The sequence below is a fragment of the Scardinius erythrophthalmus genome (genome assembly GCF_964197995.2).
Source record: "Scardinius erythrophthalmus genome assembly, chromosome: 3".
Classification (NCBI taxonomy): domain Eukaryota; kingdom Metazoa; phylum Chordata; class Actinopteri; order Cypriniformes; family Leuciscidae; genus Scardinius; species Scardinius erythrophthalmus.
Genome location: NC_138223.1, coordinates 37174234 through 37185843, shown reverse-complemented (window position 1 = coordinate 37185843; position 11610 = coordinate 37174234). Strand labels below are relative to the sequence as shown.

Genomic DNA, 11610 nt, shown 5'->3' with positions numbered 1-11610 from the left:
AAAAGACAGCTTCAGATGTGTGCAACCAATGGGAACTCTCGAATAAGAACTTCCTGTGTGTTTGCCCCTCCTTCTTAAGTGTCAACAATGGCAGCCGAAGGAGATTTTCTGGTGCGCTACCGGGCAGTGTCAAATAAACTGAAAAAGTAAGAACTAAAATAAAAGATTTATTTTACTAATAAAATATATTTTCAATGTTATCTCTGGTTGAAAATCAATGTTGTATACAATATTGAGCGTGACCAAAGAATGTCATGACAGCGCTACATAACCCACACTAGCACGTTGCTAACTAACTTAAATGTAAAGAGATACGAAATGAAATTATCCAATAATGTACGATTTATGCATAAACAGGTGATGATCACATCTTTTAGATGCCAGCTTCTTCGCATAACGAACAATTCCTGCCGAGTGGCTAACGTTAGTCGGATGTCCAGCCTATCAATTCATTCTCATTTAGTGGCGTTTTAATATTTCGCTCTTCTTCAAATCACAGACGTTTTCTACGGAAGCCTAATGTTGCTGAAGCAAGTGAACAGTTTGGTGAGTACTGTATCAGAAGACTGCTCAGATAATGTGTAGCAATGCTAGTCACTGTTTATGATTGTAGTATGACATCTTTCCTCAGGTCAGCTGGCCAAAGAGCTGAAACAGCAGGACTGTCCTCAGTATGCTGCCTTCTGTAACCTCGCCATGGCCCGGTAAATGATCCATTAAAGCTTGTGATTTACAATAAATTAAATATCACAGAATAAATGTACATGGATTAAAATATTAATAGTAAAATAATTTAAATTAATCAAAATGTTGATTTTACAAAAAAAAAAAAAGAATACATCTAACAGTACAGTTTTATAGATTTCCAAATAATATTTGACACAATTAATATAATTTTAAGTGTGTAAATTGGGTCTTTATACATAAAAATAATATTGCTGTTTTTTGTTTTTAAATTGTAGAATTGTATGGAAGCTTGTTTCCGCCACAAAATAAAATACAATAAAAGATAATTGCGACTTTTATCTCACAATTGCGAGTTTACATCTCGCAATTCTGACTTTATTTATCAGAATTCTGACTTTATATCTCAGAATTCTGACTTTATATCACGCAATTGGGAGATATAAAGTCAGAATTGCATGATATAAAGTCGCAATTGCTTGTTATAAAGTCAGAATTGTGAGATATAAACTATTCTAAGATAAAAAAAAAAGTCCGTCTTTTTTTGGACTTTATATCTCACAGTTCTGAGAAAAGATGTCAGAATTGCGAGATATAAACTCGCAATTAGTGATATAAAGTCAGAATTCTGAGATATAAAGTCAGAATTGCGTGATATGATTTTATAAGACGCAATTGCGACTTTATATCTCGCAATTCTGACTTTATATCTCAGAATTCTGACTTTATTTCACGCAATTCTGACTTTATATCTCGCAATTCTGAGAAATAAAGTCAGAATTGCGAGATGTAAACTCGCAATTGTGAGATAAAAAGTTGCAATTATCTTTTAAAATGTTTTATTCAGTGGCGGAAACAAGCTTCCATAGAATTGGGATCCCCTGCATGAGGCTGATCATATTTGGGGGTCCTTGGTGGCTAAAAGATTGAAAGCTCTTGCTCTTGTCTAGAGAACATGCTGAAATGTTTCTGTCTTCGTAGCTGTGAGCAGACTCTGTTCAACGCTCCAGGAGAAGCCCTGGCTCTGACTGAGGCAGCCCGACTCTTTCTGGCCTCGGAACAGGAGACTAAAGCGCTGATGGCTCCCGGCTTCGATGAGAATATGCAGGCAGCAATGAACTGCTATAGTTTTGCCATTAAGGTATTTATCTCAATCAAATGTATTAATAGTTACTTAAACTCATGCAGATAAGCATATATAAACAAAGGTTATTCATTTGCGGAAAGTTGGGCTCAGATTTGAATATGCAGTTTTAAATAGAATCAAAAACATAATTTACATTGTAAGTGTCTTTTTATGTTTTCAGTACAAATAAAACAATGTTGCTCCTGCTTAGCTTAGCTTGCCATAGTTTTATTTTAGTATCATTGAGGTATTAGCTTTTATTTTATTAAAAAAAAGTATTTTAATATAGTTTTTCTACATTTTTATTTCAGTTTTAGTTATTTTAGTACATCAAAGTGAAACTAAATTTAAATGTTTCCATGGGAACTAGCTGAAATAAAACGTTTTCAACTAAAAATGAAAAACATTTAATGCATTTTGGCTGTTCATTTACACGACAACGGCGTTTTGGGGGCCTGAAAACACAGACTTTTGACTCTCTGTGGCCTAAACTAGACACAAAAATGCAAATTTGTGAGAACATCATACTCATGCATATTATGTGTTCAGTCTATAGGCGCGTAGTGTTTCTTTACAAAGTGACAGCGCCAACTACTGGCCTATCAGCAGAATACACCGATTTTAGTCGTTTTATTTAGCGGATCCGTGTGAACTGGGATCGTTTTGACAACGTTGACGTCTGTACGTGAAAAACTTTTCAGTTTTTAGTACATTATTGTCGTGTAAACGTACTCAGGTTTTTTTTACACTTTATTTTATTTCAGTTAACATTTATTTTATTTCAACTAACAATTTATTTATGTTTTTAGTTTTAGTTAACTATAATAACTTTGGCCTGACAGAACATCAATCCCTCATTCACTTACTATTACCGCCTCGCTCACAGTTGAGGATGGAAGAAAGGAGGATGAGGATGGAGGACAGTACAAAGCAAAGCAACATTTGTTATTACAGTAATAGTTCACCCCAAAATGCTAATTTTCGCTTGCTGCCAGCTGCTATTTCACATGCTTCATGTTAAAATGCTCTTAAAAATGTATTGTAGTCATTTGAAGAGTACTGCTGGATTAATATAGTAAAAAGCCTAAAATCTTGCAATCACATGCAGATTTTGTGTTTATTTAGATGTTATACTGCAAATATGTACTTGTATATTGTTTAGGTCTATATTGAGATGAATCAGCCTGTTATGGCGGCCAGTCTCTCACTGGAGCTTGGCAATGCTCTGAAGGTGAGACATTAATCATTGTAATTCACAGGGAGTCTTTCTCTTAATAAATTAATTTAAAACGCATATCGACCTTCTTCCACAGTGCCTCGGCATGATGTGGTCCTGTTTATATATTTGTGTGTAGGAGATGAATAGACCGGGGGAGGCGATAGTTCATTTCCAGAGAGCCGCAGAACTGCAGATTCAGACTCCAATTGAAGCCCTGCTATCACTGTGGGAAATGGCCTCCTGCAAAATACTGACCCGTGAGTTCAAACAGAGGAGCAATTTCACGCGTTGGGTTTCGGATGTGGTTCTGTGGTTGTCAGAGCAGTGATGTGATGTTTGATCGGCAGGTGATTATGATGGTGCTCTTGCTGTGCTCTCAGAGATGCAGCACATGTGTCAGGAGAGAGGACTGCAGCTCCCCGGCACCAACACCCCTGTCGGTAAGAATATAATGCACTTTCACTACATTCAATAAATACAATCAATCGTAGTTTTGAAATCTAGGTGTGTGAGGTAAGCCTGTTACGATTATTGATTCATCATCTAATCGTGGTTTTTCGACCTAATCGCAATTATTTGAGATAACCATAGTAATTTTGCAGTTTAAATTTCAATCGCATTTTGCCAACAAATTTTTAAAAAATGTAAAAAAAATTATTATTATATTATACACAATTCCGAGTAAAAACATAACGTATTAGGCTTATACTGTAGGTCACATGACCTAATCAGAATTAAAGTGCCCCTATTGTGCTATTTTAAATGTTCCTAATTTTGTTTTGGAGATCTACTACAATAGGTGCACATGCATCCAAGGTCAAAAAACACTTTCATTTTCTCAAAATATCCATTGCACATCACCTCATTTCTCAAAGAGTCTGAAAATTGTTTGTTTGAAGATTCAGTTTCTCTAAACCCCTCCTTTCCACGAGCTACTCTGCTCCGATTGGTCAGACGGGCCTGTCTGTTGTGATTGGTCTACCGCTTACAGCGTATGTCGGAAATGAAACGCCAGTTACCATATCTGATATTCAGCCCCGGATGCTTCCTCAGCGCTGGCGTCGGTTTATCCGTATCAATTCCAGCATGAGTTCTCATCCATTTGAAGTGAATGCAAAGTGGATTCACAGCACTAAAAACAGCGTCTTCTCGACATGTTGACAACATCAACCAAACTCTTCCAGTCTCAGCTACAACTACAGTGTTTGAGGGTCAAAGTAGATGTCATTTGCGGGCAGCCAATGAATACCATAGACAGGCATTATGAAAATGTGTTACGTTGTCATGTCGGTAACAGGAAGTGAGATGGAATTGCTGACAATGCGTTTCAGCAGTTCAGAATCTATTTGGAGACAATAACTTTATTTGTCATGCACTTTAATTTTAAAACTTTGCAGACCTTTTTAACTTCACAAAAATCTATATTATAAATGTTCAAAAATCTTTGAAAAATTTGAAATGATAGCACGCAATTCATGATCATGACAGGCCCAGTATGAGGTTCGGTGGCCATATTTTATAGCCTGGGAAAACCCAGACTACTTCCGGCGAATTTTAATTCTCTCTTCAGGATAGTCTGGAGAAGAGCCCATTCAAACTCATTACTGTGCCGCTGAAATCGCGGCACCAATCAGAAACGTTTAGGGAGGGATTTACATGCAACGCATTCTCATCCTAGGGCGTCATAATACTGACGCTTTTGAAATTTCTTTAATATCCGACGCAAAGGGCACCCTTTAGCGTCAACATGTGACGCCGGTTGCCGCGAAACATCACTCGTTTGAATCATAGACAGTATATAAACGAATCAATTATCGCGTCTGTTTTGAGCGATTTAAACTGACCGTTTTCGTTAAAACCGGAGCAAAGAACAACACTCGAAGCATACGGCATCCCCTTCATCGATCTGATTGGTTTTAAGACTATACAATTGCGCCCAGATGAATTTGAGCTACGTCGGTTGGTGACGCCCCTTTGGAAATGATTTGTATACATAGCTTCCCCAGACCCTATACTCAGTTTCAACTGAGAAGGGTCTGGTTTTAACCAGGCTACATATTTTAGGGACTTTCACCAGATTTGCTGATCACATATTTATAAGCAGCAGTCATGTGTTTTGTGACTGATATTCATGCTCGTCAAGAATCTGTTTTACTGAGTCAGCAGTCCTTTTAATTTTGTGTGGACATCAGCGAATAATAGTGGCAAGGAAGTGGAATGTGCTGTAAATGCTAAAGATTCATGCTTCAGTTGTGTTTGTCTTAATTCCAGGTGCATTCATGGATATCATAGCAAAGTGTGAAATCTCCAGGGTATTGCTGTTAATGCTGCTTGAGGTAAAGTAAATATTATAAATAAGCTCACCTCACACGTTGGACAAAACATTAATAAATCAGACCTATACCATAAGTGGGTTTATTTACCATCTCAATAAGCATACTATATGTTTGTGTCTGTGTTTTAGCCTCCCCCTCAAAAGCTGCTACCCGAACACGCTCAGACACTAGAGCGATACGCCTGGGAATCCTTTGACTCACATAGTCAGGGTAAAACTTTCTAAATAACAGAGAACCAGGCACAGTGTTTTATTTGGTTGCTATTCTGTATAAACTGCTGTTACACCTTCTGTCCTCTAGTAAACTTCCTTCCAGAAAACGTGTTCCTTCTCCTACAGTCAGTTGTGGTATGTATTTAAAATCTATTTATGTAGAATTAGGTTGTTAAAACATACAGTGTCCAACACTCTGAGATCACATTTAATCTGCATTCAAAATCCAGTTTAAACCTGGAAATATGAAAAACAAAGTAGTGGTATGGCATTAAATAAGGAATAATTATACTTACTAAATATGCAACATAGACTACCATTCAAAAGTTTTGTGTCAGTAATTTAAAAAAAAGGAATGGGTTTTTTCGCTACCAATTCAGCATATTAGAATGATTTCTGAAGGATCATGTGACACTGAAGTCTGGAGTAATGATGCTGAAAATTAGGCTTTGCATTACAGGAATATGTTACATTTGAAAAAGTATTACAGTTCTAATAATATTTCACAATATTACTGTATTTTTGACCGAATAAAATAAATGCATCTTTTACTGGCCTGTTTACAGATGGCATGTCAGGAAAAGGATACAGAGTCTCTCAAAGCTCTCCAGACAGAACTATGGTAAGCTTTCTGTATTTCCCCACCTCATACTAGGCATTTATCCATATTATATTTAAGTCTTTGCAATTAGATAACCATTTTGAATCACCTTGCTCTCGTCTCACAACAGGCCTCTCCTTTCGGCAGAACAGAATCATCTCCTCCACTTAGTGGTTCAGGAGCGAATTACACCCTCCGGTCAGGGCATATGATTCGGCGCCATACACCCCCACAAAACACTTCTTATTGGAACATTCCTATGCCAGTGCCTGGTGCATTTTGCATGAGGACTGTAGAAGGTCACAAGACCTAGTAGAACTGTACAATCACATGTGAGAAAGCTTATCATTTCTCAATTGACGTCAGGTTTCAATGTCTCTTATACAAACATGCTTCTTATCCTCCATTTTCATATTATGATATTGTGTTTAAAAAAATGCTTAAAGCTGTTAAATATTGATGTTGTAAATAATAAAAATTGAAAAGAGATTCTTATGGCAAGGTTTTTATTTGTGTGATTTACTAAAATTAATGTCCTCCCTGGTTTACACTGTTTGGCTTTGCAATGAAAAAATAAAATCCAATCTGCAAAATAAAAATACATCTAGAACTGACTGAAACCAAGCAAAGCAGAAACTGCATAACTCGGACAAGGAGCTTCTTCCTTGAGAGGATATTGAATAATTACTCCCATTAAAAATAGTACATTTTGAAATTTAAAACAAGAAAAGCATTCTGAAAGTTCTTTTGGAATATTCTGTGCTCTAGAATTAGAATCTTACAGGGTGATCATCTGACCACATGAACAATCATTCATCATGCTAATCAAAATAGTTGACACCGCAATAGGACCCGTGATGTCATTATCAAGAAAACAACAGAAATAGTTCAGGAAATATGATGGCAGAGTGTTTGTGCAATCAAATTACAAAAAGTCTACATGACCAAGTGAATGATCACAAACTGAGCAGCACCATAATGTATAGCAGTAACAAAGATTTGACCCTTATCTTGACTTACAGTAGAGACTATCCTGTGCTATTGCAATAGCAACATAAAAAAAAAAAAAACGTTAGTTCTTAAAGTGCAAGTGATGTTTAAAACTACACTTTATAACATTTTCTATATGTACTTTATATGTACAACTTAGTTTTTTTTTCTTTATACATGTTATAAATACATTTTGTACAATTAATTGTTGTATATACTGTATTTACTTCATCTTTGCCATCTTTACACACTAACCCCTGCAATAAAGTTTGTTCAGACCCTCTAACTGCCCTCAGTGCTTTGTGGAAGTAGGAAGATGACCAATCAAACCAATCTATAGCATTACTCAAAATAAAAATGCCGAGTCAAGGCTTTCATCTATTTTAAACTTGCTCAAACGTTTAAATGAACTGCTGATGCTATGATTTGCAGTGCACATTTCTACATTTCCATCATAGGCCTGTATTCAAGACAACTCATTAATTTTCAGGTACTGCACCTACACTTTGAAGTAGTATAGTTAGTCAAAGTCCACATTAAAGTTAGCATGACAAAAGAAAGGAATAATATCCAAGGCTGTACATTAGCACTGAGAGCGAGGGCTAAAGTTTAATCCACTCTCTTGCGCAGGACGATGTACATAATTCCCGTAAAGAGGGTCAGCAGCCATCCAAACCAGGCCATGATGTAGGACCAGCCATACCAGCCACCCTTCTCACCTCTGTGAAAGTGATCGGTGTAGACTGACAGAGCCACCATTATGCAGAAACCTAGGGGTGCAAGAGAAACATATAAATGTACAACAAAAATTTGTCTGTACAACCTGTTTGTTTTTTTATACACGTACAAATTTTGAGACAACAATCCACACTAGTGGTCGACCAGTTTGTCCGATAAGTGTCAGAAGCGAACTGTTATTTTGACAGTGCTGGGACTTTTATTTTGACAGTGATGAGAACTTATTCTCCATCTTACTTTACTGTCTTTGTTTAACAGTTTTGTCTAAACAAATTGACAATATTAGACAGAACTGTTAAAGAAAGAACGCAAACAGTATAGAAATAAAGTATTATGGCGTTTACCTTTCTATTAGTCATAGAAAAGTAAACGCTATAATACTTCTAAAGTATAAATCTTTTTTTTTTTTTACAGATTTATTTTTTTATCAATTTCAATTATTTGCATATTGATATATCTTCCAATTAATTATTTCTAACTTAGTAAATACTTAAAATAAATATACATTTTATTGCAGCAACTGTTATGCATGTGTAGTTTAAATTAAAGTGAGCGATATAAAAAATATATCGTCTTTATATTGGCCACACTACTCTCTAAGATAGCATCAGTCATCAAAAAATCCATATTGGTCGATCGCTTATAAACATACAAACGCATCTCAATGACGCCTTAATTTATGTTATGAGGTGGCGATTTTGTATGAATTTGTACAATTATTAGAAAAAAGTAAGCATGAAGGTTCACCCTAACTCCACCCCAAAACATACCCGTCACTGGGGTGTAAGGAGATTTTACGAAAATGTATGAATGAGTTATATTAGCCACCGATTAGCCAAAAAGAAAATTGTTACGAATTGTGTTGCACATTTTCAGAAGCAGGGACTTACAGGAGATGAGCTGTACAACTCCAGAGATGGTGAACCGCTTTCCTTTACCCAGAGTTAAGAGTTGGAATATGAACACGCACAGAGATAACACAGCAAACAGGCAGGACAACACTGCAAACGCCTGAACCGCCTGCAGATAGTCTAGAAGGAGGGATTGAAGGGACATCAGTGAGTGTCCCAGTTCTTTACTGGAATCTATGGTTCCATGAAGAGAATTAACCATCCAGGAACTTCTCCATTGCACAAAATGTACTTTATATTGGTAAAAGAGTTCTTCAGATGATTAAAATGTTTTTCACACTAAAAACAAATGGCTTGCTGAAAGGTTCCTTGGGAAACCCAAAATAGTCCTTCTATGGAAATGACAGAAAACCCAGTATTTGAACCTTTGTTTTTAAAAGTGTAAAAGAGCCACCAGCGAAAATAAAATGATTTGTCTTACCTTTCCTGTATGAGGTCGGTATATCCATGTACACCCAGACATCATCATTGTTCTCCATCACCCATCTGCCCCACAGGTCTGTGTAAAGGGTCCTTGTGAACCACCATGCCTGGGGAAATACAATAAAAAACTACCATTAGCTACAAGCAAATAACAAGATAGTTAACAACTGAAAATGATTGACTACTACAGTGACAATACAAACACTTACAATGCACACATATTTACATTTCATTACATATCCACATAAAAGAGGAATAATATTAACTTACATCATCTATAGTTGCCCAAAAGAGGAAGAATATTGTAGTCAGATGAAGAAAACAGATTCCAGCCAGGGCCTTCAACATATTCAGAGGATGAGAGGAGGAAACAGGGTGGAACAATATCCCGCTGAAAGGGAGGGAAATATTATAAGACGTGACATCTTGTGTTTAAGAAATACTCCACATCGAAAGGTCCTGTGCGATTTAGCATCTATCTTAAGATGACCGAATGAGAATTGCCATGTTTTGAAATGGAAAAGTTGTAAGAACGTTTGCGAAGTGTTTAACTGTGTCCTATGCACTGGTGTTGAACAGAGGAAGAGGGGTTTGATGAGATCTTTTCAAAATGAATATACGCTTTTACTTGTGTGCTAATAACAATTAAAGCCATGTGTGTTTGCATTTATGTCAGGCAGATTTTCCCAGTATGCTGATAACAAGCAGCCATGGCCTATGACATCACCACATTAAAGCTGCATGATCCAATATGCGATTGTTTTGTTATTACAGGGTTACCTCTCCTTTTGGAATACTAGCTTTGTTTCCACCAAGATTACATGCACAAATCTCCAACCAGTAGGTTTTCTTTAATGACCTTTTCTTAAAGTCACACATATGACATGAGACGTACATTAAAATGCTGATGCATGCTGTTCATACAAACAACAAGAAAGTTACGAGAAAATATTGTGTTAAATCCCATTTAAATTAAAAACTATAACAGTTCAAAGCAGACCTTTTACCATTCATTTCATACACGTTGTATGCCCGTTCAAAATAACGTTGATGCGATCAACAATGCACAACAATCTGTTATTTATTGTCACACATATCTACATTAGCCTACATACATTAGACGAATTTACAATAGAATCCTGATTGTTCCCGCGAATTATAGATGTGCGACACAGATGCAATTCGTGTAACGTCATACTTTCGGATGCAGCTTCATCGAAATTCTAAATTATCTGAAATATATTTCCCTTTGTGTTATGTCAATTCTAATTCTAAGATGCTTAATTACCTCAATAAATACTAACTTAGCAACCTGAATTCTACAGCGATGGTACAGATAATAAAACATTACCTTGGGTATTTTAAGCTCTCAATTTATTTCTTGCTTTTCGTAGCCTATCTGATGACCCACCATCCGAGGATCCGCACTTCCCCGCACCTCGTCCGCCGTCTCGCCCCCCTCCCGCACTCTTTTGCTGCATAGAGGACCCCACCCATCCCAAGGACTTACTTTTAAGTCCTTTACGCATCCCACATCCAAATTGCGAAATCCTAGAACTGTAATTGTCGCTCACGGGAAATTCATGCACAATGTGTAGTAATAGACACACAAACGTTGGTTTCTCTGAATGTCAAAACAGCCACCAACATATTTTATTCAAATGCCGAACAGCTCAATGTTTAGACGCCTCCTTCAAAGCACTGGAAATTGTACTTTTGACGCATGCTCAATAATTCTTTGCAAGAGTTTGCGAGGTCGTCATCCTATTACCTAAAGCTGTGATGTGCTATAGCTACAGCGATCTATCCGCATGCCGCAGCATCCTAACTCAGCTCTTCTGGAGATGCACGGTGACCGCAGACTCCACGCTCCTCCGGTGTCGCACACATAACTGCAGGGTTGAAAGGGATGCATTGCACGGGCCAAACGCAGCACATGGCTACCCAACAATAGGGCGAACCAAGCGCCAATCAAACCACATCTCTCCAATCATGATAAAGTAGCGCAGCAGAAAGTGATGCGCAGGTACTTGATGACTCATCTAAAGCAGGTTTGGAGGCGACACCTACTGCGGAGTGAACGGAGCTGAATAGGCTTTTCTCTCTGTGCGTTGCTCATTTTGTTTCCAACATTTTTTTTTGTGTGTGTGTGTGTGTGTGAACTTTTTTTGTGAAAATGAATCATAATGGTTATATGTGAACGTATTAATGCCACGTCGAGTGTTTTTATAAATAAATAAATATTTTTCTAAATTGTATTTACATTTATAAATGCAAATTGCAAATGTAAAAAAATTTAAAAAGAAAAAAAGTCTTTATTTCATGAATTGTCTGTTTATCATGTCATCTCTAACACTTGCTTAGCTTCAA

The 11610-nt window shown here is 36.9% G+C and overlaps 2 protein-coding genes across 4 annotated transcripts; one reads left to right on the top strand and one right to left on the bottom strand.

The window, feature by feature from the left end:
- Positions 1 to 63: 63 nt before the first annotated feature.
- Positions 64 to 7451, top strand: f8a (coagulation factor VIII associated). Of its 3 annotated transcripts, none has more exons than XM_081361562.1 (12): positions 64 to 146; positions 358 to 546; positions 632 to 704; positions 1666 to 1825; positions 2973 to 3041; positions 3166 to 3286; positions 3377 to 3469; positions 5301 to 5365; positions 5494 to 5575; positions 5666 to 5712; positions 6144 to 6199; positions 6309 to 6891. In XM_081361562.1, the coding sequence occupies exons 3-12, from the start codon at positions 697 to 699 to the stop codon at positions 6388 to 6390; spliced, it is 783 nt and encodes a 260-aa protein (XP_081217688.1). In that variant the 5' UTR covers positions 64 to 146; positions 358 to 546; positions 632 to 696; the 3' UTR covers positions 6391 to 6891. The 3 variants fall into 3 exon arrangements, with proteins under 3 accessions (XP_081217688.1, XP_081217686.1, XP_081217687.1); XM_081361560.1 differs by having other exon boundaries at positions 67 to 146; positions 500 to 546; positions 6309 to 7451; XM_081361561.1 differs by lacking the exon at positions 2973 to 3041 and having other exon boundaries at positions 67 to 146; positions 500 to 546.
- On the bottom strand, positions 6673 to 11313 carry LOC308688478 (epithelial membrane protein 1). Its single transcript, XM_081361563.1, has 5 exons — positions 11012 to 11313; positions 9511 to 9631; positions 9239 to 9347; positions 8797 to 8937; positions 6673 to 7938 (listed from the first exon to the last, which is right to left on the bottom strand). The coding sequence occupies exons 2-5, from the start codon at positions 9586 to 9588 to the stop codon at positions 7778 to 7780; spliced, it is 489 nt and encodes a 162-aa protein (XP_081217689.1). The 5' UTR covers positions 9589 to 9631; positions 11012 to 11313; the 3' UTR covers positions 6673 to 7777.
- Between the last annotated feature and the right edge of the window lie 297 nt (positions 11314 to 11610).